At 33.9% G+C, this 23,439-nt stretch overlaps 1 protein-coding gene across 2 annotated transcripts in view; it reads left to right on the forward strand.

Moving 5' to 3' along the window:
• Edil3 (EGF like repeats and discoidin domains 3) overlaps positions 1 to 23,439 on the forward strand; it is a 412,239-nt gene that overhangs the window by 112,600 nt on the left and 276,200 nt on the right. For both annotated transcript variants that reach the window (XM_042690926.1, XM_042690925.1), the window contains exon 2: positions 262 to 390. In XM_042690926.1, coding sequence (XP_042546860.1) covers positions 262 to 390 — 129 coding nt within the window. The remainder of the gene's footprint in view (positions 1 to 261; positions 391 to 23,439) is intronic.

Raw genomic sequence — 23,439 nt, forward strand, 5'->3', positions numbered from 1 at the left:
TCATAAAGTGAATGGTTAGCTCTAAGATGCGATGTTTCAGTTGCAGAGTTTACTTCTATGTTACTACCATCTCTTAAAAGCACATGGCTTCAAATAGGTCTTACATACCTTACATGGAAATCTAATAAATAAATCTATTAATCTAATACATCTAATTGTTGTTCCCCAAGAAACAACAATGCCATACATGAACTAGTCTGTTATTAACTAACATCAGGACAAAAGAAACAAACCATCAATCTCTTTTTCTTTATTCATTAGGTAATATCTGTGATCCCAACCCATGTGAAAACGGAGGCATCTGTTTGTCAGACTTGGCTGATGATTCCTTTTCCTGCGAGTGTCCAGATGGCTTCACAGATCCCAACTGCTCTAGTATTGTGGAGGTTGGTAAGTGAAAGATTTAAGCAATTCAGTAGTTATCCTCTGTTTTCAGAGATGATTGACGTATTTGACTGTGGAGATTTTGTGTGAAAGACTGATATTTTGTTGACCTAGTAGTATTACTGATTTTTTTTTATCATTTTCAAAATGTATTCAACTTATGTTTGTATTAGTGGTAATCTCAGGCAAATCAATTTTTGTATTTTTTAGTGATTAATAATCATTACATACTACAGATAAAACTTGAATACAAAATGTTCTTTATAGCTCCAATATTAAGATACATTATTTTTATTCTCAAAAACAAAAATTTCCAAGACAATTTATTTAATTCCAATTTGATGCAAATGAAATGGGACTGTTTAAAGGCTGCTAATTTGAATAAGTATTTTGTAGTTGTTCTAAATTACCACTTAAATGTATGTATACATATATATCTCAATATATATTTCACATATATTTCAAAACCTATTCTTAAAAGTCTTTTCAGGCCTAATATTACAGCTTAACGATAGATTGCTTACCCAGAATTTGCAAAGCTACATGTTCAGTTTCTGGCACTGAAAAATAAAGTGTATTTTTAGTAACATTGCTTTATAAAAATTTATTAGAGCTACTGATTACATTTCAAGATGTTTTTTAATCTATAAAATACTTCATTGGCATGTGTAGTTATGGATTTAGGATAACTTTCTGTGATTTCCAAATAGCTCCTCATAACTCCTCCTTTAAATTACAGCACAGCTGTAATTTAAAATGTTTAACACAGTAAAATCTTGTACAGAGATTTTATTTTATTTTTTGCTGATTAAAGGTCATACAGTGATTCAGTTTAAAAGCCATATTTTTTTCAAATCAGTACCTAGAAAAATGTCAAATGGACTGTATCTGTTCAATATATTAAAACCATAATGTTGATGAATAAAAATTTCCTAACCTGACCTTGGAAACAAGCATTCTTGGATTTAAAAAATAGGTTTGAGCCAAATGACCATGGCTCCTGTCTATAACCCTAGCTATTCAAGAGGCTTAATTCTGGAAGATTGTGATTCAAACCCTGCTGAGACAGAATTGTTTATGTGATTGCATCTCCAGTAAAAAGCCTGGCTGGAGGTGTGGCTGAATGATACAGTAATAGCCAAACAAAGCAGTGATCAGTTTGAGTTAATGCATCTAACTTAGTTCCTTATTCATAATAAAACACTCCAGGTTGACCCATTGCAACAATGAGATGTATAGAGGCTATATCTAAAAAATGAACTTTACAGATGTGGGGGGGGGGGGTTGTGGAGACAGGAGGGAAGGGATGGTAGGGGAAAAACAAAGGTGGAGGTAGCAGTGCTTGATAAGAAATGTACTCACTACCTTGTTCATGTAAATTAACCCTCTGTACAGTATTTTCACAATAAAATACTTGTTAAAAAAACACTCATAGAGCATTAGTTGAATAAAGGAAGAATAATAAAATAATACTATTAACTTAGTCTTTGGCCACTAGTCACTGGATTTTAATGTGTGTGTTTGTGTGTATGTGTGTGAGTATGTCTTTTTTTTTTTTTTTTGGTGCTGATACTTTATGCTTATCACTTGATGCTAGCCTTTTATCACTTAAACCATATCTCTACTTCTGTCTCTTTACTGATAAATCGGAGGTAAGAGTCTCACAGTCTTCTATGCAGAGGCTGATCTCAGACTCCTAAGTAGATAGGATTAGAGGTGTGAGCCACTGGTACTTGGATATGCCTTATTTTTATTTTTATTTTTGTAATTCTAATGTAATATTAGTATGGTTCTATTTGAAAACGTTAATTATCACTGAAAGGTATTTTCTTCCTTTAATTTTCTTCTAATAATATTCTTTTTTAAGGTTTTTTGTTAACTCTGGTATTTTAAGCAGCTTGATACAGTACTATAGAACTAAAACTGTTTCAATCCCGGTGACCCCCATATCTGAATATATAAAATTGAATTTCAGCATTTATTATGAGAGTCATATCCTCAGAAAATTTTATACTTTGAAGAAAATTGTAGCTACAAATATTCCTACTTGATATGTATGAGTAGAATTAAATTTTAGTGGCATTATTTTAAGCCCACTATCTTTACATTGACAAGGCTTTAGATTTGTGGTACATACCATTTTTGTGAACACACTGAAAGAATTAAATATAATCAAAGAGAAATGTTTTCAATAATTAATAAATCACTATCTTCATAGAATATTAAATACTTAATAATTAGATTAAAGCAAATACTTTAATCTTCTAGGCTATGTTTTCAAACATTAACATTCATCATTTTGTCAAAAGAGTAGTTTATGACCAGCAACCATTTATACACTAAGCGTACTGTCATATTCCAATTGGTTTAATGATATTTGAGGAATTTGATGCTTATAAAATAAAATTTTATTGAGATTTATTATTATAGTAATACTTTTAAGCCACACTTTTAGGGGAGCAGTAGTGGGGTTTGAATTCACCCTCAAACTTGCTGGGCTTGCTTGCTCAAGTTAAGAACTCTACCTCTTGAACACACCTCCAGCTCCACATTTTGCTGGTTAACTGCAAATAAAATTTTATGGGTTTGTCCGTCTGTTTCATACTCTGATCCTCCTGGTCACAATCTCCTGAATAGCTCTGTTTACAGGCATGAGCTAGTGGTGCCCAGCTTAAGCTACATATTATTATGTGTTTCATAAAATTTTATCATTCCATAAAGTATATTTAGAAGTTTGTCAAAGATATATATTAAGTTTGTATTTTCTGTATTATTTAGGATGTCATTGTATTTGTAATAGTAGAAATTAAAATAATAGAAAACAGGTGCTAAAAAGATTAAAATGCCTATCACTAATACTATGGAAATAATGGTTATGCATTGAATAATAATATTTACAAGTGACATCATTAATATCCACCCTGACCTAAGGATTCTTGATTTTCAGAAATTAATCATCAAGTGTAAATATTTGAATCATTAGCTTATTAAAGCACATCCTGCCTTTTCTATTTAAAAATTAACTGTGTTTTTGTTGTCATTGCTTCTCCACTATTAAGTAGTACAGAGTATGTAGGAATTTTGTACAAAACAAAACAAAAACTGTCATGCTGTATTAAAAGATAGAAGAACTGAACTGTGACTACTCTGCTTTTCTTTTCTTTACTTTTACTTATATCTCTCTAGAGATAGATCAATGTCTAAGGCTTTTTCTAAGCATTTTCAATCACATATTTTATGATCATATAAAGATTTTAAATTCAATCATTTTTAATTTTTAAAGGAAAGAGAATGATCTTACTCATATTTACTTAGAAAAAAAATCATACCTTGGTCTCAAGTATATAAATGATAATTTTCATAGCCATTTTACAACTGAACAAATACACCTGTGTAGTTCATCTAAAAATGATTATTTCAAATACACACCTAGATATTTCCATTATTACTTTAACTCAAGCTTTAATATTCTCAGTAGCTTGGTTTAACATTCTTTTCTTCCCTTGCAAAGCATCTTCCTGTCACACATATTCCTGTTATATGTGGTAGTTGGGCAAGATTGACTTGTTCAGTTTTGTGAACTTTATTTGGTAGATAAAATTACTTGTCCTTGGATTTTCTTTTAGATACTTCCATTGACTCCAATACCCAGAAATGTCCCAGATTCATATGCTTGAGTTTTAAAAGAGACTAGCCAGTGGTTGAACAAATGTGCAATGGGACGAGGGGGGGGGGGGGAGGGTAGGGAATACTACCACCCTCTCTAGGGCACCTGTGAATAGATGTCCACATGACTAAATGCCAAATTACTTCCCAGTCAACTGCTCACATTCCTAAGAACATTATGTAATTTAACACTAAATGTCATCCCATTCACTATAGTAATAAGCATAAATTCTTACTCAAACTTATGATGATTTAATGAGAACAAAAGAAAGAAAATAAGTAACTTTAAAAAATAAAGTTTTAGGGGGTTGTATGTGCAGGACAATGATAGAACATATGAATAGCACATTCCTATATAGCACATAGCTATTCCCACTGTAAAAAATGACCCTTTTCCTTCATTTTTCAATAAATAATAGTTTTGAACTTGCTAATGGTTATTTAAATAATGGAGACATGTGGTAATCCAGTTCAGAGGAATTGCTAATTCAGTGGGAAGGCAGAGAGATGGACAGTTGGATAAATGGATAATTAGACAAATGGTTGATAGATAGATAAGATGTGTTTTGTGATACAGATATGTGTGACTATGAGAATGTAATATATGTGTCAATGTTAAATATCAGGGAATTCATGCTTATGTGAAAGAAATAATGTCTACTTAAAATTTTAAAATATAACTGTAATCTTAGCAGATAGAAAGATATATGTTCCAAACAAAAGAAACATTATATACAAAACAGGGTGTTGAGGACAATCATTCTGAAATTTGGCCTTGGTCCTACAACTCATAGATATGATTTTTTTTTAAATTTTTGAACCTTGCTATTGTTGCAATATGGAAAACAAATGGATGCTGATTCAGAAGAAGGCCAACTTGAAAGCAAATGCATTACTCTAGACAGCTGTGGTGATCTTGGACTGAGTGACTAGTATCATTCTCAGATGGAGAGTAATCATGGAATGATCACAGAGTAGATAATTATTGGGGAATGACAATGTGTTGAGGAAAACCAGGTTTGGGAAAAAGGGGAATAAAGAATAAGTGCTTCATTTTCTACTTGAACACCTGGATGACATTCTTTTAGGCAATGTAAATTGATAAAAATTTAGAAAGCAAAACATATGTTCAGAATTTTACATATTGAGTTTTAGGAATTTTCTAGGCTTTATCTTAGAAGTTCAATGCAGATTTGGAAGGGATAAATATGCAGATGATTTTTTTTAAGTTTGTAGCATGGATAGTTTGCCCAAGAAGTATCAATGGGATTTTTGTTTTGTTTTGTTTTGTTTTTGGGTCCGGTCGTGGGGCCTGAACTCTGGGCCTGGGCGCTGTCCCTCAGCTCTTCAGCTCAAGGCTAGCGCTCTACCACTTGAGCCACAGCACCACTTCTGGCTTTTTTCTTTTTGCTTATGTGGTGCTGAGGAATCGAACCCAGGGCCTCATGCATGCAAGGCAAGCGCTCTACCACTGAGCCACCTTCCCAGCCCTGGGATTTTTTTTAATGTAAAGGCAATGTACAGAGGAGTTACAGGTCATGAGTCAGGTAATGAGTATATTTCTTTTGAACAGTGTCGCTCCTCCCTCATTTTCTCCCAGTTTTTTTCTCCAGGTCCCCCTCACCCCCAAGTTTTATAGTTCATTTCTAATATAGTGTCTAGTGAATATCACTGCTGAATTAGTTCACCCTTTGTCCTACCACTTACAGTGAAAACAATCATTCATCAATACATTTATTGATCATATATTTGTATATATATATATATATATATATATATATAATCAAGCATTTTAGTATCTGCTATATACTAGATTCTGATCTTTGTACTGTGGTTATAGCTATTAAAATAGGCTTTACTTTTATGGATCTCGAAGACTAGAAAGGTGATATTTGAAAGATTGTAAAATTAACATGAGCGGAGAATGGAACTAAGATGAGTTCTGAGATGAGAAGTCTGTGAAGTGGGATGGGGCAGTAAGACACAGATGGAAAGGGGAGTTGGCTTGTGCTTTCCTTTGAAGATATGAGACTATAATGTCATTATGACTCTGAAGTAACATATCAAACCTATTTGAGGCTTACTAAAATTAAACTATGCTAAATGACTTACATATGTCACTAGTATTTAGGACACATTTACCAAGTATGTCTACCAACTTGAAAACAAAGCATACATACATTCCAATTTGAAATAAATGTAAGTTCAGGCATCATGTAGAAAAAAAGTAGCTGTACTATTAAGAGTATCTCATAGTAGAATAATGAAGATGGTATATCATTACATTTATATTCTGCTTTGGTTTCCTCTCTAAGAGTATTAGCCTCTGATCAGGCTTTTTATCGAGACAGACAGACAGACACAGAAAGAAATAGAGATACCTTATCCTCTACCCTATTACCTCCCATCTCTTCTCTCATCCCCTTCTCTTCATATTCTTCCTTCTCCATTTCTCTCTTCTATCTTTTCCTCCCCTCCCCTCCCCTTCTCTCCCCTCTCTTCATCTCCTATCTCATTCCAGCCAAGTCTTTTTCCCTTTGACAATTGACATCCTTTCACGAATGTGATTTCAGATTCAAATTTTATTAAACTTGTGAATTTCCAATCTCATCACTTCTAATCTGTTTCCATTCCCATGCCATTATAAAAAAAAACTCAAAAACATAAAACAATTACCTCATAAACATATAAGAATTAGCACAAAATATACATAAAATAGCTAGTTTACTGTATGCTTGTTCATCCTACAAATAGGCATATTCTTGAATATGTTTTGTAAAGTACTTGGTGCTAAAATATCAAATGGTATAATGTTCTGACTCTTCTAACTGAAAGACTGCTTGTTACTGGTCATGAAATATCAGAGTGTTAACAAACTTTAAATAGATCTCTTGGGTGGCTTGAGGTTTGTTTTGATTCTTCGAATTTTTCTTTTACCATATTAACTTGATAAACTTTAGTGAAGTTTTCCACACAGTAGAGAGAATCATGAATGCTTGCCAAATATTCTTTCCCCTTAAAATTAATACATGGACTACAAAAATATAAATCATTACTGAATCCACTTTTCTAAGATTTAGCATAATGAGATCTAGTTGGACTAAAATAGTTTCTTGAAAAACGTATGGTCATAGATGATTGCAGAGATATTTCCCAGTGAAGTAGGGTAGAAGGCCATTATTTTCAAAATTATACTTACTTTTAATTTTGTCAAAGTAACAATAATTAGATATAAGCTTATAGAAACAAACAGAATTGTTTGGTTATATGACAGATAATAAAGGGAAAATTTTGCATTCCCTTCCCTACAGAAAATTAGTTTTACTATATTGTATAAATATTTCTGTGACATGGATTACCAACTCATTAGCTTATTGACTTTAAAATATCCCTAATTTATTATTAATTACAATGCTTGTAATTTGTTAGCTTATAACAATGCACCAGTGGCTCATGCCTCTTGTCGTAGCTACTCAAGAGGCTAAGATCTGAGGATTATGGTTTAAAATCAGCCATGTAGGCAAGTTCATGAGACTATTATCTCCAATAAACTACAAAAAGGAAGGAAGTGGTACTGTGGTAGAGTGTCACCCTGAACAAAATAGTTCAGGGACAGCACCCAGGTCGTGGGTTCAAGCCCCGGACCTGCACAAAAATGCAGTTAGCTTATAAGAGGCATTGTTAGTATGTAAGTTTAGCAAGCTTTAACTTTACAAGTAAAAACGAGATAATCAAAGAACTTTTACTCTACTAATTATAGAAAGTTATGTTTGCCAGAGTCAAGAATAAGGGCCAGTTAGTGGTAAAAACTTTATCCATACCACAAGATATAATGAAAGCATCCATAAAATCTGATATATAAGCCATCAATTCCACTAGCCCATTTTCTGAGAGTACCTTTTTTCCCAATTGAGAATAAATGCTTTTGTGTACAATATGAAAGTGAGCATGCATCATTCAGGTTGTTTTACTTCACAAATAATTCCAATTTTTGTGGATTTAAATACAGTCATGTCTCAGTATTCTGTTAGACAGAAGCAAGTTTAAGTTGGTGCTCTTGTCTAGGAAAAGGTTCTTATTTCACTCACCTGTATCAACCAGGTTAGCTGAAGGTTTGACTAGTGCTAGGTGCGGAAGAGGGCTCAGCATATCTCTATTACATGATCTAGTTTGGGGACAGTGGCAAAGAATAGTACTCAGGATAAAGAACATTTCAAAGGGTAAAAGAAAAGCAGATTGAATTCTTTACCATTTTACATTGTGAATTTGAGGATCAATGTAGGGGAGTAATTTATGATTGAGATTACAATTATATCAGATGATCTTATTTAGTTGCTTCTTTTTTGATGTTTTGATGTTTTTGAAAATAATTTTTCTTATCTGTTTGCTTATTTTTTGTAGTATTGAGGATTTAATAGGTTCTGTAAGCATGCTAGGTACATGTCTGTGACTTGAGCCATGTATGTAGCTCTGAAGATTTTTGTTAACAATATAAAGAGTTGGAAAACACGTAAACATGTTTGTTGAAATTTATTTTTACAGTGCTATATATTATAAATACACAAAGTCTAACTTTGATATTATCAAACTTCTGTGATCATTATTTTGATGAGTTAAAAACATTACAATTTGTATAAGTATAAATTGGTTGTACAAAGAAGTTTCATTGTAATATCTTCAATGTGCATACATCTTCTTAGATCAATTGAAACTTCTTCAATCAAATTCATCCCATTTGTGTTACTCTTTTTTAGTCTCTCTCCCTCCTCTCAGCTCCCACACTACAATTAATGAGGGAAAAACTTCATCATTTTAGTTTTACTTCAGGAAAATATGTTTATGAATTTAAAAAGTGGAAACGGACTATAATATCAAATTGCTCTTTAATCCGGATTTCAAATTTAGTTTTATTAATTCAGTTAGGTCATTTTCAACATTGAGATTCCACCTCACCCCAGTTAGAATGGCCATAATCAAGAAATCTAGTAACAACAGTTGCTGGAGGGGATGTGGACAGAAGGGAACCTTACTTCATTGTTGGTGGGAATGTAAACTTGTTCAACCACTTTGGAAAGCAGTATGGAGGTTCATCAAAAGACTCCACATAGAGCTCCCCTATGACCTAGCAATCCCACTTTTGGGCATTTACCCAAAATGATCACAAAGAAGTCCATACCAAAGCTACCATCACAACTATGTTTATTGCAGCATTATTTACCATAGCTAAGATATGGGACCAACCCAGATGCCCCTCAGTAGATGAATGGATTGAATAACATACGTGCGCACACACACACACACACACACACACACACACACACACACACACACACAATGGAATTCTATGCCTCCTTTAGAAAGAATGACATTGCCCCATTTGTTAGACAATGGAAAGACTGGGAAAAAATTATATTTAGTGAAGTTAGCCAGGCCCAAAGAAACATAGGTTCCATGTTTTCCCTTATTTGCAATAACTAGTATAAGTCTAGCACAAGCAGAAGAGGTCAAAAGCTATGTGCATATGATCATATAAGATGATGTCAAGTGAAATGAACTCAAAAATAGGAGTACAAGTTTTTTTTTTTCTTCTTCTTTCTTTTCTTGCCATTGTTTTTACCGTATTTAAAATGTACTATGTGATTTTTTTCTTTCTCTTGTATGTTCTTCCCCCTTGGTATAACTCCTGTTTTCACTGTTTTTGATGTCAGTACCCTGAATCTTGTATATATATATATATATATATATATTTCTAATTTGGGGAGGGGATGGGAAATAACAAAAGGCTAAAAAAAGGATACAGGTTGACCCATTGACCCAGTGAGATGTACAAAATACTATGGTTGCAAACGAACTTTACAACTTGAGGGGTGAGGGGAGGAATTGGGGAGGTGGAGAGGGAAGGGATGGTAGGGGAAAAACAAAGGAGGAGGTAGCAGTCCTGGATAGGAAATGTACTCATTACCTTACTCATGTAACTGTAACCCCTCTGCACAGTATTTTTACAATAAAACATATAAAAACATAATGCTGTACATTTATGAGAAAGCTAATTACAATTTTAAGTGGTTAATGGCTAGAAATGGTAGAACACTTCTGTAATACCAGCTAATCGGACAGAGAGGAGGAGAATAGCTTGACCCTGGAAGACAAGATGAGTTTCGGCAGTACAGAAGGATGACATCTCAAAAGCAAGCAAACAAGTTAATAATACCATAATAAACCATTGTGACAAGTTTAATATCAACTCTGAAAAACTTTGGCTCTACCAACTTAACTCATTTTGTGGGAGAAACTCACTAGCAAACAACTTTTTTTTTTTTTTTTGGTTGCAGTTCTTGAACTCAGGTCCTGGGTGCTGTCCCGGAGCTCTTCAGCTCAGGGCTAGTGCTCTACCACTTGAGCCACATTGCCACTTCTGGTTTTCTGGTGGTTATATGGAAATAAAAGTTGCATGGACTTTCCTGCCCGGGCTAGGTTTGAACTGCAATCCTCAGATCTCAGCCTCCGGAGTAGCTAGGATTACAGGCCACCAGAGCCCAGTGACACAAGCAACTTTTAAAACTTTCAGAATATAGTCACAGATCTTTAAATTTTATATGCATGTGTTCTTATTCTTTATTCACTTTTTTTTTTTTTTTTGGTCATTCTTGGGACTAAAACTTAAGGTGCAGACACTGTTGCTAAGCTCTTTTGCTTAAGGCTAGCACTCTACCACTTTGAGCCATAGTGCCACTCCTGGTTTTTTGAGTGGTTAACTGGAGATGAGAGTCTCATGGGGACTTTTCTTCCTAGGCTGCCTTCAGTTCGCCATCCTCATATCAAAGCCTCTTGAATAGCTAGGATTTACAGGTGTGAGCCACCAGCACCTGGTTCTTTAGTGACATTTTTTTTTTTTTTTTTTTTTGTCGGTCATGGGGCTTGAACTCTGGGCCTGGGCGCTGTCCCTCAGCTCTTCAGCTCAAGGCGAGCGCTCTACCACTTGAGCTACAGCGCCACTTTCGGTTTTCTAGTGGTTTATTGGAGATAGGAGTCTCACCGTCTTTCCTGCCCGGGCTGGCTTTGAACCGCGATCCTCAGATCTCATCCTCCTGAGTAGCTAGGATTACAGGCGTGAGCCACCGGCGCCCGGCCTTTAGTGACATTTTTAACATGAATATGTTTCCGTATTGTAGGAAATTGTACCTTTAATCTCTTCTTTTTCAATTGAGATAAACATGTACAAAGTGTATTACCACAAACAGAGAGTGTCAGTTTAAAATTTTAATTTTAAGCAGTCTTGACAAGGTGTTAAAATTTTATCATCAACGGAATTGATATGTTGTTGGAGAATGAGCAAAGTGTTCTTGCTATAATTATATTAGAAATAAAAACTAATTTTCTTTAGATTGAGTTGCTGAATAACATTAACAGGAAGGAAAAGGAGCAGTCTGTATGTTGCTTTAAATATGGGTCTCAAAGTCTGCATTTAAGAATTAATATCCACATCACACTTGTAATCCTAGCTACTCAGGGGTCTGAGATCTGAGAATCACATTCAAAGCCAGCTCAGAGAGGAAAGTTCACGAGACTCTTAACTCCACTAAACTATGAAAAAAAATCAGAAGAGGTGTGGCTCAAATTGTAGACAGCTAGCTTTGAGCACAAATAGTGCTCAGGCCCTGAGTTCAAGACCCAGGATCTGCAAAAATAAAAATAAAAATAAGACAAAACAAGAGAGAGACAGAGAGAAACAAAGGCAGGGAGGGGGTGTTATAGGTAGCTTTGTGGTGCTGGCATACAAATATATAATTCTATGAAGATTATATTCTTTTTTTATTTTTATTGAAACACAAAGTAATTTAGTAGGCCATGAATTGTCTTTAAAGACAAGCTAAAATCATGAATATTTCACCAAGTCCATTGTGGTTGATCAAAACTACCAGAAAAGAATAATGGTCTAAAATTAAGACCAATAAACAAGGCATTTAATCAGAGAAAGTTTAATAATGATTTACAGGATCTTGATTACAGAAGCTCAGGATAACTAAGAAGGTAAAATAAAGGAAGCATTAAGGAGATGATTAAGGTCAATTGGTCAGAAGTAAAGGCTATGAATGAGTGATGGACATTTGTTCTCCTCACTTTTCATACACTAATAACACAGAAAACTGAATGAAGTAGATGTGACACACCATAATTAACTGCAAACAAATATGCTGACAGATTAAAATTAATTTCTAGAAATTGTCAGGAAGTGCCCAATGTCTAACACACATTTCTAGGACACCTACTATGTGCCTAACCTGTGCTGTGCATTATGAAAAACTGGTAGAATATAGCACAAGTACACTGAAATGAAAAAAAAGTCATAAATCATTGTCAGGGAGCTAAAAGTAGATGTCATTGTTTGTGTAGGCTTATTTAGCCACCGTCCCCAAGCCAAAGGAAAACTAAATGACATCTCAAGGTAACTTTGTGCTCTTAGAGAATTTATTATCCAACATATATCAGAGTATTTATGTGAAGACAATTTCTGCAATCCATACTACTTAAAACACAGTGGCAACACATAAATTCTGAGTGCGTCAGATAAGGAGAAAAATGGAGCTGAATCCTCTCAAAACATTAAATTTTGCCCTTTGAAAGTACAAAATTTATCATGCTGTACTTTAAAATGGACAACGATTTATATTTATTATCTTTATTTTGTTTTAGTCAAAGCATGGAAAGGAAAATAGAGAGGATACAAGTTTATCTCATCAGCAAAACAGAGGCACAGCAAGGGGATCTGTTTTCCTAAGTACTAATCCATGGAAAATATAGCCAATTTCAAATAAGAATTGCCACGTTTTTTGCTTGGCATCTTGACAAATCTCCACAATGTCTTTTCCTGGTAAGATTTAAATGTTAAAATCAGAATCCAAGTGCTTCATCTAAATCATAGACAGCCATTAAGTATAGAAGTCATTATTGTTACTCATCTTCATGAGTAATTAAGCATTTTCAAGAACAAATCAGATACCATGTATGTCATTTTGGCTTCATTCAATGGTTTTGGGCAATAAATGAATCAGATGTATCACCAAATAGATGCTATTTTCAAAGATAAGATGTTATTAATTAATTAATTCAGGTGTAGCAGCCCAGATCCCAAAAATTTTGGATGCCAAATTGCCATAGTAAGGCTTACCTCACCATGAAACAGACAAGTTTTTCAGTGTCATCATGTGAGAAACACTAAAGATGTTTGCCAGTTATCTTTTTATGCAGTTTATTATCACTGTAATCTCAAAACCAGTTTTCTACTATAATCTGACTTTTATTTTAGCATATTCATTAATATGTAGTCATATAAATATATTAAAGAATAATTTAAATGAACATATAAAATATCTATCTCTATGTTAAAGATAGATATATAGAGAGGTATATGTAACATTTTCACATTTTTATCAGAGTCCATAAATAAAAATCTGAGATAGTACCAACCTCACTGCTAATGAGGAGGTCATTCTGTGATAAATGTAGAAATTAGACAAAGATTTTTGTTCAATTTTAGAAGAGAAATTGAAGTCAAGAGTTTTCTCCATGCTTTCTCTGTAAAGCAGTGCTTATACTCAAATTAACACAAGGATGAATACCTTGAAACAAAGATCAAAGCTAAAGAAATGCAATCTATTCAGTTCCACTGTTTTTCAGAGTGCTCTTTTTGAGAGTGCTCTTCTGGAATTCTGCAGCCTGTAGGTAACTGAAACCCACTGTAGAAAGGAGTGCCACTTCCTGGTGATAGACTTCAAAATCCAGTCAGGCTGAGTTTATGTTTTGGATTTTCATTTGTGGTTTCTTTTCAGTAACTGCAGCTTCTACCTTAAATAACTGGGTTTAAATAACTGAAGGGAGAATATATTTAAGGAAATAATATAAATGAGCGAAGTATTTACAGGCTTCTTTAATCTGCTGGTTTTTTTTTTCCTAAACAGTGAACATGACATTTTATATACTATTTTATTACATTGATGATTATAAATAAGCTAAGGCTGTTTTAAAATATCTATGAGGGCATATTAGGTTAGATGCAAATGTCATAGTATCATTTGGTGTAAGGTAACTAAGAATCTGTAGATTTTGGTAAAGGGTGTCCTGGAACTAATGTCTTCAGTGGCTACCCAGGGCTGACTTTATTATCTTACTTTGGGCCAGTTTTTTCAACTCCCAGTTCTCACCTGTAAAGCAATGACAACACTACCTGCTGCAAAGTGATTTTTTAAGATAATTAATGAATTAGAATACGTGACACTTGCAAAAGAGCCTTATTTAAAGTAAGTGCAATGTAGAAGATATTAATGTAAATAATTAAATCTTATATCCGGTTCAAAAGTTGCACACAGAACCAACTAAACCCCTGAATATTCTTCCATCATTTCAGTCACTAACAACATTATTGAAGTGTTCAATAAATCCTGACCCATTATTTTTATGTCAGAATTTTTGTTCTGCTTATGCTTGAATATTCGAAATGAGGGTAATTTAGCTGCCAGCTTTTGATTTAAAAAAAATTCTTTCAAAATATAATTTGAAAAATCACCTCATTTGCTATGGCAAAAGAGAACCTTGTGTTTTATTTGAAAATTATGAGTAATGTAAGTAATGCTTGCATAATTAGGAATTGGCCCCTTAGGAATATAGCTTTTCTTATGCATAGAGCAAATAACTTATGAATTGATTTTTCTTTATAGGATTGCAGAATGAGAATCTTGTAAAGGTATAATAAATGCCAAGTTGGAATTTATGACAACATATTAATACTAGGGTTTTAGATGTAATAGAACAACAGTAGCTCTTGTGGCTTCGCACAAAGATGGAATTACAGAAAAAAATAGAACACTAAGATCTTCCATTTAACAAATGTGTATTAAACATGCCTAGATGTCTTTTCCTGATCTTCAGAAGGATAATCTACCCTTTCCAGTAACCTTGAGATAACGAGTCTTCCCTTGGGATACTTAGAGGACAAACACATCAATTATTACTAAGGAGTGTAGAAGCTAATGCTTTTAAGAGGGAACAAAAGGCTATGGGTATCAAGTGAAGGAAAGAGCAATTCCAGTGTTAGGAATTAGACTTCCTGGCTGAGAAAAGTTTTGAGACTAGCCGTAATGAAAATGTACAGCATCAGTCGAAATTAACAGGTGAGGATATTTTTAAGTAATATATGGAATTGTTACTATTATTTTTTGGTAGCACAAAGATAGGAAAGGTAGGAGCTTTCTTGAAGAACTGGCATTAGTTGTTTGCTCAGATCATAAGCCATTCTAGGGAATATTGGGAACAAAATCATTTTGGTCTGACTGTCCGGAGAATCCAGGCATCTTTTCCATCTATTAATCATTTCAATTATTTTCAATAGGACTTAGTCTAATAAGTGGTTGAGCTTAAGTGAACTCTGTGTAACTCCTTGGCTGACACTGGTGCTCATTTGAAATCTACTGTCTCTAACCTGAAACTAATTATCAGGAGGAATGGCTATAAAGGTTTAAAGACAGTTTTCAGGAGAGACTTTTACAACTAGAAATGTCATTTGCTGTGGAAAATCCCCTGAGAAGCCATCACATATCTTCTTTGGATAGGCAGCATCCTAGTGATAGACACTAAGGAAATTGTTTCACTGAGAACAAATATGTGCTTTTCCTGCCTCTGAACTTTAATCAACTACACGTGAACCACATGTGGATTTGGTTGTTATTGTTAACAGGAAAGTGAACAACCCTAAGGATTCACTTGGTTTCAGAATTTTATAGCTCTTTCTCGTTGCCTGCATACTTTTAGCATTGCTGTCATGCCAGTTATATTCTCTTAATCCTCACTCTAACCTTGACCTCCTCGTCTCAGGTCCTCTTGTTTTCCCACCTCATCATTACTCTTTTATATTATTATTGTCATCGTTAGTATTATCTTTTAATAGTTGCACAAAGGGGTTTCTCTCCACTGTATCAGTGCATGAGTACAATACATCTTGACCACCCTTTTCACCACAATAACCATACCAACAAGAAGAAAGTGGATACAGGAACTGGTCCAGGAGATGGAAATAAAAGGATGGAAAGGGAAATTAATTCCTTACACTTTTCATATCTAATGCAAAGTTTTGTTGCAAATAAAGCTGGTTAACCACACCTGGAGTTATGTTTGCATACTTGTTAGTACATTTTAAAATACTTTGACAAACCTGAGTTTTTAAAGAATAGGTTGGCAAAAATAGTGACAAGCGAATACAGCACAATACTGCCTACTTAAGGATAAAGTATAATGAAAAACTGTGAGCCATAAGCTTGATAAAGAGAAATACATTGATCTGTCATTTTCTAGAGGTAAGGTCTGGGAGAGAGCTGTTACATGTTTTCTTTGGAAGATCGTGTGTTTCCTTTGCTTGTAGTTTTGAAGAATATCTAGATTTTGGGTTTGGGGGCTTACTGAATGACTTTCACATTAATTTGGGACTTAAAATTTTGTTTTTAAAAGTCATTAGCATTTTGTTTTCAGGCCAAGATATTATCTACACTTTCTCTTTTTCTTCCTATCTTTCTTTTTGTCCTTTCTTTTCATTCCTTTTCCCCCTCCTCTTCCCTCTTCTCCTGGGCTCTCCTTTCATCCCTCTTTTTTTTTTTTTTTCTGGACCAGCACTAGGGTTGAATTCAAGGACTTGAGTTCTCCCTTTGTTTCTTTTTCCCTTCAAGCTCATACTCTACTATTTGAGCCACACACCTCCACTTCTAATTTGTTATGGATTAATTGGAGATGATAGTCTCAAGAACATTTTTTGCTTGGCTAGCTTTGAACTGCAGTCCTTACATATCAACTTCCTGATAAGTTAGGATTATATATGGGAGCCAACCAGTGCCTGACCATATACTATTTCTTGACAGTTTAAAAGAGTTTAAATTAATAGCATACATTCACAAGAGGGAAAATTCTATTTGTATATTTATTTATACTAGATATTGGATATAGAGCTTATACATTTGAATTCAATTCTCTGCCATTCTTAAACATAGACTGAAAGATTAAAAAAAAGAAGAAGAAGAAGTAGATATGGGCCCTCCTTGAATAGCCTACACCTTTATTCAATTTCACTGTCTTAAAATTAGGTGTCCAGATTTTTTTTAATCAGTTGAGCTTCTTAAAGACATTCCAATTATAGGCAAATTTATTCTAAGGAAGCAAGTTTTGCAGATAAGAAAATTATATTGTCAATGTCATTTGATTAACACCTGAATGTATATGCACTGAGTATTTCCTCTTAAAGAAGGTCCTAATGATTGTGAAAAGAAAGCATTTAATTTTTACTCTTCTTTTGTAGGTAGAAAAAAAGTCTTTCACAGAAGTCATTAACTCACTATGGACTGAGTCCTGACAACATTAGATAAGAGGACTTCTGGCAGGCAAGCTGAGACTGAGCTCTGTCTTTTGTGTAGAGACCTTTTATGGTAAAGACAAGTTAAAAATATATGAAAAAATAATTTTTCATGCAAAGGAGAACTGTCATCTCTTTTCAAGTGGAACATCCACATTTTTTTCTAACATTTAGAGTTTCAAAAACATATTTGTAATTAAACCAAAATGTTTAAGTGTATATATTTTGGGACAACATTGCTTCAAAGCAATCTTAAAGTATCTGAGTCTGCTTTGGAATTTAAACCCTAAATAAAAGAACAATATTTTACTAAAAAGGTTCCCAATCTCCAGACTGATCACAAATATCCTGTTAACACTGGCCACAGTGAATACTTACTTGTTCTTACATAGACATGCACATGTTCACCATACATCACATATAAAGATTTTGCAGTGCAGTTGTTTCTTGTCTTCACATTGTCATATATATTTCTAAAACCAGTGAAACTTCTTTCCATAAGAAATAGATTATTCAGAATTCTACCCTAAAAAATATCCTTAGTAGATCCAGATTAATGATTCTGTTTAATCAATAAACTACAGTGTGATGTTTTTTGGATTAGTCTGAAAATTTATGATTTTAATTTTCATCAAATGATCTAATGGTACTGAGAGGCCCTCCCCAAGAAGATGATGCAGGGCAGATAAACCTAGTCTAAGAATGATCAGGAAAGCCATACATCCCAGAGCTCTATTTGTGTTAAATGCTAGCTAAATATGTGATAAGCCCATCAATGATTACCCACCACCATGTTTACTAAAACACGAAAGTAAATTTCACAGGAAGAAATGAAAACAATTTTTTCATGTAATTAAAAAGTATATCACTGAAGTATGCCATAGGACACACAAGAATAATTTTAAACCTTACTTATAAAAATAAATAATTTACATTGATTTTAGGATTAGGCACTCTTCTTATTCAATGAAATTATTTGGTAATACAGTTTGTTTAAAACTTCTACCATGGGGGGCTGGGAAGGTGGCTCAGTGGTAGAGCGCTTGCCTTGCATGCATGAGGCCCTGGGTTCAATTCCTCAGCACTACATAAGCAAAAAGAGAAAAGCTGGAAGTGGGGCTGTGGCTCAAGTGGTAGAGCACTAGCCTTGAGCTGAAGAGCTGAGGGACAGTGCTCAGGCCCAGAGTTCAGGCCCCAAGACTGGACCCAAAAACAAAACAAAACAAAAAAAAACTTCTCTAATGGGTTTAATGGAATCTATATACTTTTTTTCAAACACCATTTGTGACATAAAATCCTGGAAACCATCCAAATATTATATATTGAAATTTTGTTTTATATGTACTAAATATGTATACATATACAAATAGTATGTATATTTTTCTCAGTGTAAATATTTCTCAGTATGTCTATAATCACTTAATAGGTTGTCATAACAAATGAATATGTAGTGTAACTTTTGAAAAGAAAAATTAATTCATAGAGCAGCATGTACTGTATAAACCTTTTTGATTTTATAAGTGTACAGTTAAATGTCTGTATATGTATTCTGAGGTATAAATTTTCCTCAAAATGTATTTGTGATTATAATAGTAATGTAGATGATTTAATGAATATACTTCTATTTTCCAATGCAAATCTTAGCCCATTGTAACAACAAATCTTTTAGCCAACCTTCTTAGTCACTAGCTATCTCCCAACAGTAACATTTTATGTGCAATGATTCTGTGGTTTCCTTAAGTGGATGCTTTCACTGAGATTTGTGGTAATATTGTTGATTTATTCATTACTTTTTATTTTCTTTGTTGTTGCTGTTGCTTTAACAGATTTGCTTTTTAGATGAGCTCATTTGTCCAGCTTAGAGAAATGAATTGAGGTTGAACTAAGCTGTGTCCCACTCAGAAATAAATCCACAGAAGATGAGCCTGATGGTGTAAGTTCTTCTCTGGCTTTGTGCTATGAAACACAGTAGTAGAGGTTCTGTGACCATCTGAAACTTACAGTGAACAGATAATCTCAGATTAATGGCTCTTTGAGTTACATCAAGCAAGGTTCTCATTTAGAATAATTTACTCTTTCCTCTATTTGATTTTCAAAATGGATTATAGAGTTTTTTGTTCTGTTGAAGATAGGTAAATCTGAAAAATCGTTTACATTAACTTTCGGTCTGTTTTCCCCTTGAAACTTTCTTTCTCCATGGATTCTCTTACCATACTTTTGGGTTAATTTCCAATCTTCTTTGAATGTGGCAAATAATAATGTAAAAATAGTCATTAAATTCACTTAGGAGACTTCCTTTTCTCATCTTTAAAATTGGATGACTTTCTAAACATCTGTACCTGGTATCTATTATGTGCACTATCCAAAATTAAAGTATAACCATTGCCCTTGGAAGAATGATAATATCCAGCTTGGGAAACAAGACTAGAAAATATGGGTTGTTTCTATGTTGTATTAGTTTCAGGTAACAGCCTAAAATTCAGTGGAAGGTGGAAGAGGCTATCCATAAACTGAAGAGTGACATAAATATTAGAAATTAAAGTTATAAATATCTTCAAATGGATTTGAAATCATTTAATATAATTTAATTCAAAAGGATAACTAAATTAAATGTTCCTCTGTGATGTCATTAAAGCTCATTAATCCCCTTTTTAATTAGGAAAATGTATCCCAATTAGTCTTTCTAAAATACCAACTGGAATATGAATGTAGACTCTATAAGACAGCATATGCTCCATCTTTCTAATAATCTGGCTCAGTTTCATACAGTTAGTTCATGAATATTTTTGTCAGTAGCAAAGAATGAAACCAAGGCTCCCATTCATTCTTATTTTTCTCATTTGTTACTTTCTTGAATGCAAAACAGAAATCACAAATACTTACCATTACAGAGATTCATTGCGTAAGTACCTTGTAAAATCCCATGAGCTGCATTTCTGCCGAGTAAAGAAATTGTATTTTATGATTCTATTCTAATCAACCAATTTCATCAGTTAACTATACTTGGGTATCTTTTGAGTTGGTTTAAAAATTAAAGATGTGACTTTTGATGAGATAATAAATGGTCACTAAAACAACCTCCATTACAATATTTTTACTCTCCTACTCCAAGAGAGAAAATTGTATTGTACACATATCTGCATATATGTAGTTTTATGTAACAAAACAAATGAAGGTATAAGTTTTTCTCTTTCCTATGTTTGGTAATATTGTACAACAGGGAAGTTGAACTTTATGGAAGAGCAAAAAGGACTGGATAAAACATGTTTGCTTTTCATGGGTCAGGGAGGACTGGAGTTTAAGAGCCCATGCTTGCCTGATTGGCATTCTACTACTTGAGCTATGGCTACAGCTCTGTTTTTTACTAGTTATTTTGGAAATGGAGTCTTATAGTGTTTCTGCTAAGGTTTGCCTCAAACCATGATCTTCCAAATCTCAACCTGGAGAGTAGCTAGGATTATAGCCATGAGCCATCACAGCCAAGCCACATGTCCATTATTACTGTCTTTCTTTGGGGATATTTCTTGAATTACTATATTGTCCCAGGAGCTATTTTGAAAGCTATAGAATATCTGGTAAACAAAACAAAGTGCTAACTTGCATGTATGAAATTCTTAGTCGTATGGGAAAGACAAATAATATATATATATGTATAAATGTATATATGAGTGTGTGCATATATATATATATAGGCTTGCATACTAAGTACATATATACTTCATTATTCTTTGTAGACCATCAACTATATTTAAATATGCCACTCTTAAATCTAGTTTAAAACTCAAAATTAATGTACAAATTTCAAAAATAGAAGTTTTAAATATTTTACTATAACTCAAATATTTTGCAATTCTAAAATTGTTGAATCAATTACTATTTACATCCTCTGAAGATTGAGTAGGAGAGATAAGGTTATGATTTCTTTTTGTACTTTTTCACAAGGAAGATATTGGTCAGCAATTTTCAAGCTTTTTGTCATATTTTCATTGGACCATTGATTAAGAATAAGAAACAAGCCAGGCACCAGTAGTTCACATCTGTAATCCTAGCTACTCAGGAAGCTGAGATCTGAGGATCATGGTTCAAAGCCAGCCTGGGCAGGAAAGTCAGTGAGACACTTATCTCTAATAAACCATTAGAAAACTGGAAGTGGTGCTGTGGCTCAAGTGTTAGAACACTTGCCTTGAGCTGAAGAGCCCAGGAACAGTGCCCAAGTCCAGAGTTCAAGCCCTACAACCAAAAAAACAAAAACAAAAACAAAAAAAAACAAAAAAAAAACCAACAACCTGGTCACTCACTGCTAGCTTACACTTGTGATCCTAGTTATTCAAGCAACTGAGATCTGATAACGAAGGCTCCAAGCCAGCCCAGACAACAATTAATCAGCCACAATGGTTGAGATATAGCTCAAATGACAGAGCATCAGCCCCTCGTGAAAATCCTTGGCAAGAGCAAGAGGGTCTGAGTTTAAACCTCAATACAGGCAGAAAAAGAACAATTATCACTAAACAAAGACTAAACAAATTAAATTTTTTATGCAATTATTTCCCTGAATAGTTATCCCTACCATTTCACACTTAATGACCTACTTTACAAAGTGGAAATAATTGTTCACTCTTATTTACCTTGATAGTGCTCACAAACTCACACATTTTACAGTTAGGACATTGAATACCTAGATAGTTATAAACAACATGCATAATATGGTTATCATTATTTTCATAGTTTTTATATAAAATATTTACAATATTGTAGAATTTAATAATGTCTATTTTTCACTGTTCTGCTTAAGAAATGATTATATAGATGGTTGAATGTTTAGAGAAATATTTTAGCATTTTGTGCAGGAAACTGAACTTATAGTATAGTCAACCAAATGATTAATAGTTCATGGTGATTTAGGCAACCTACATATAAAACAGAATATGATATGCTAAAATGTGCATTGTTTTATTTATAGTTTGCATTAGTTTTATAGTGGGGGATGGTTATTGTCACATTTACATACATGCTTTACAACTTGTTCCAGTCAATCTCACACCCTCCATTTCTTTCCCTGTCTGTCTGCACCTCTTTCTAAAACAACTTAGGAAATATTTTAATAGAGTAATCCTAGTAGTAAAAATTAAGGCATCTAAAGATAAGTAAGGCAGAAACCGAATATGTAAGGACTGAGAACAAACAAAGCAATCAGAATCTGGGTAGGGAAGGTGTTTATTTATTTCTATGTCACATCTATTTCAGTTTAATATAGAGCCTATTGGATTTAGGCAGTTATTGAACTGCACAGCTGACACCTACTGAAAAAAATAGCAAGAGAGAAAATGAAGAAAAAGAGAGTTTGCATGATGCTCTCCCTTTTTTAAAGCACCTCTCTACTTCATGAACCTATGCCCACCAAAATGTCCTGAAAAAAGGGGAAAAAAGTCTAACTTCAAAACCAGAATAGTTTTACTTTGTCCTCTGATGGGGGAAGGCCAGCGAACAAAACGAAGGCCAGCTGTCCCCTTACCTTCTGAAAGCACAGTCAGGAGGCTGTGATTTCTTCTGTTCTCCATTGATTTATTTTTTTTTTTAATTTGTTTTTGATCGGTCATTAAGGCTTGAACTCTGGGCTTGGGTGCTGTCCCTCAGCTCTTCAGCTCAAGGCAAGTGCTCTACTGCTTGAGCCAAGCTCCACTTTCGGTTTTCTAGTGGTTAATTGGAGATAAAAGTCTCACTGACTTTCCTGCTCGGGCTGGCTTTGAACCGTGATCCTCAGATCTCAGCCTCCTGAGTAGCTAGGATTACAGGTGTGAGCCACCAGCACCCAGCTCTCCATTGATTTCTTATGAATCCTGATATCTTTCAATATGGCAAAAAAAAATCTGTACTGTTGTGGCAGAATGCACATATCATACTACAAAATAAAGGGAGTATTTTTTTTGGAACTAGAAGTCCAAGTATAGCTACAAGATTTCTGATTAGTGTCATGCAATGGCTCTGCAGTATCAGGAGAA

The sequence above is a fragment of the Dipodomys spectabilis genome, unplaced genomic scaffold, assembly GCF_019054845.1.
Source record: "Dipodomys spectabilis isolate Male_0828 unplaced genomic scaffold, ASM1905484v1 ptg000140l, whole genome shotgun sequence".
Lineage (NCBI taxonomy): Eukaryota > Metazoa > Chordata > Mammalia > Rodentia > Heteromyidae > Dipodomys > Dipodomys spectabilis.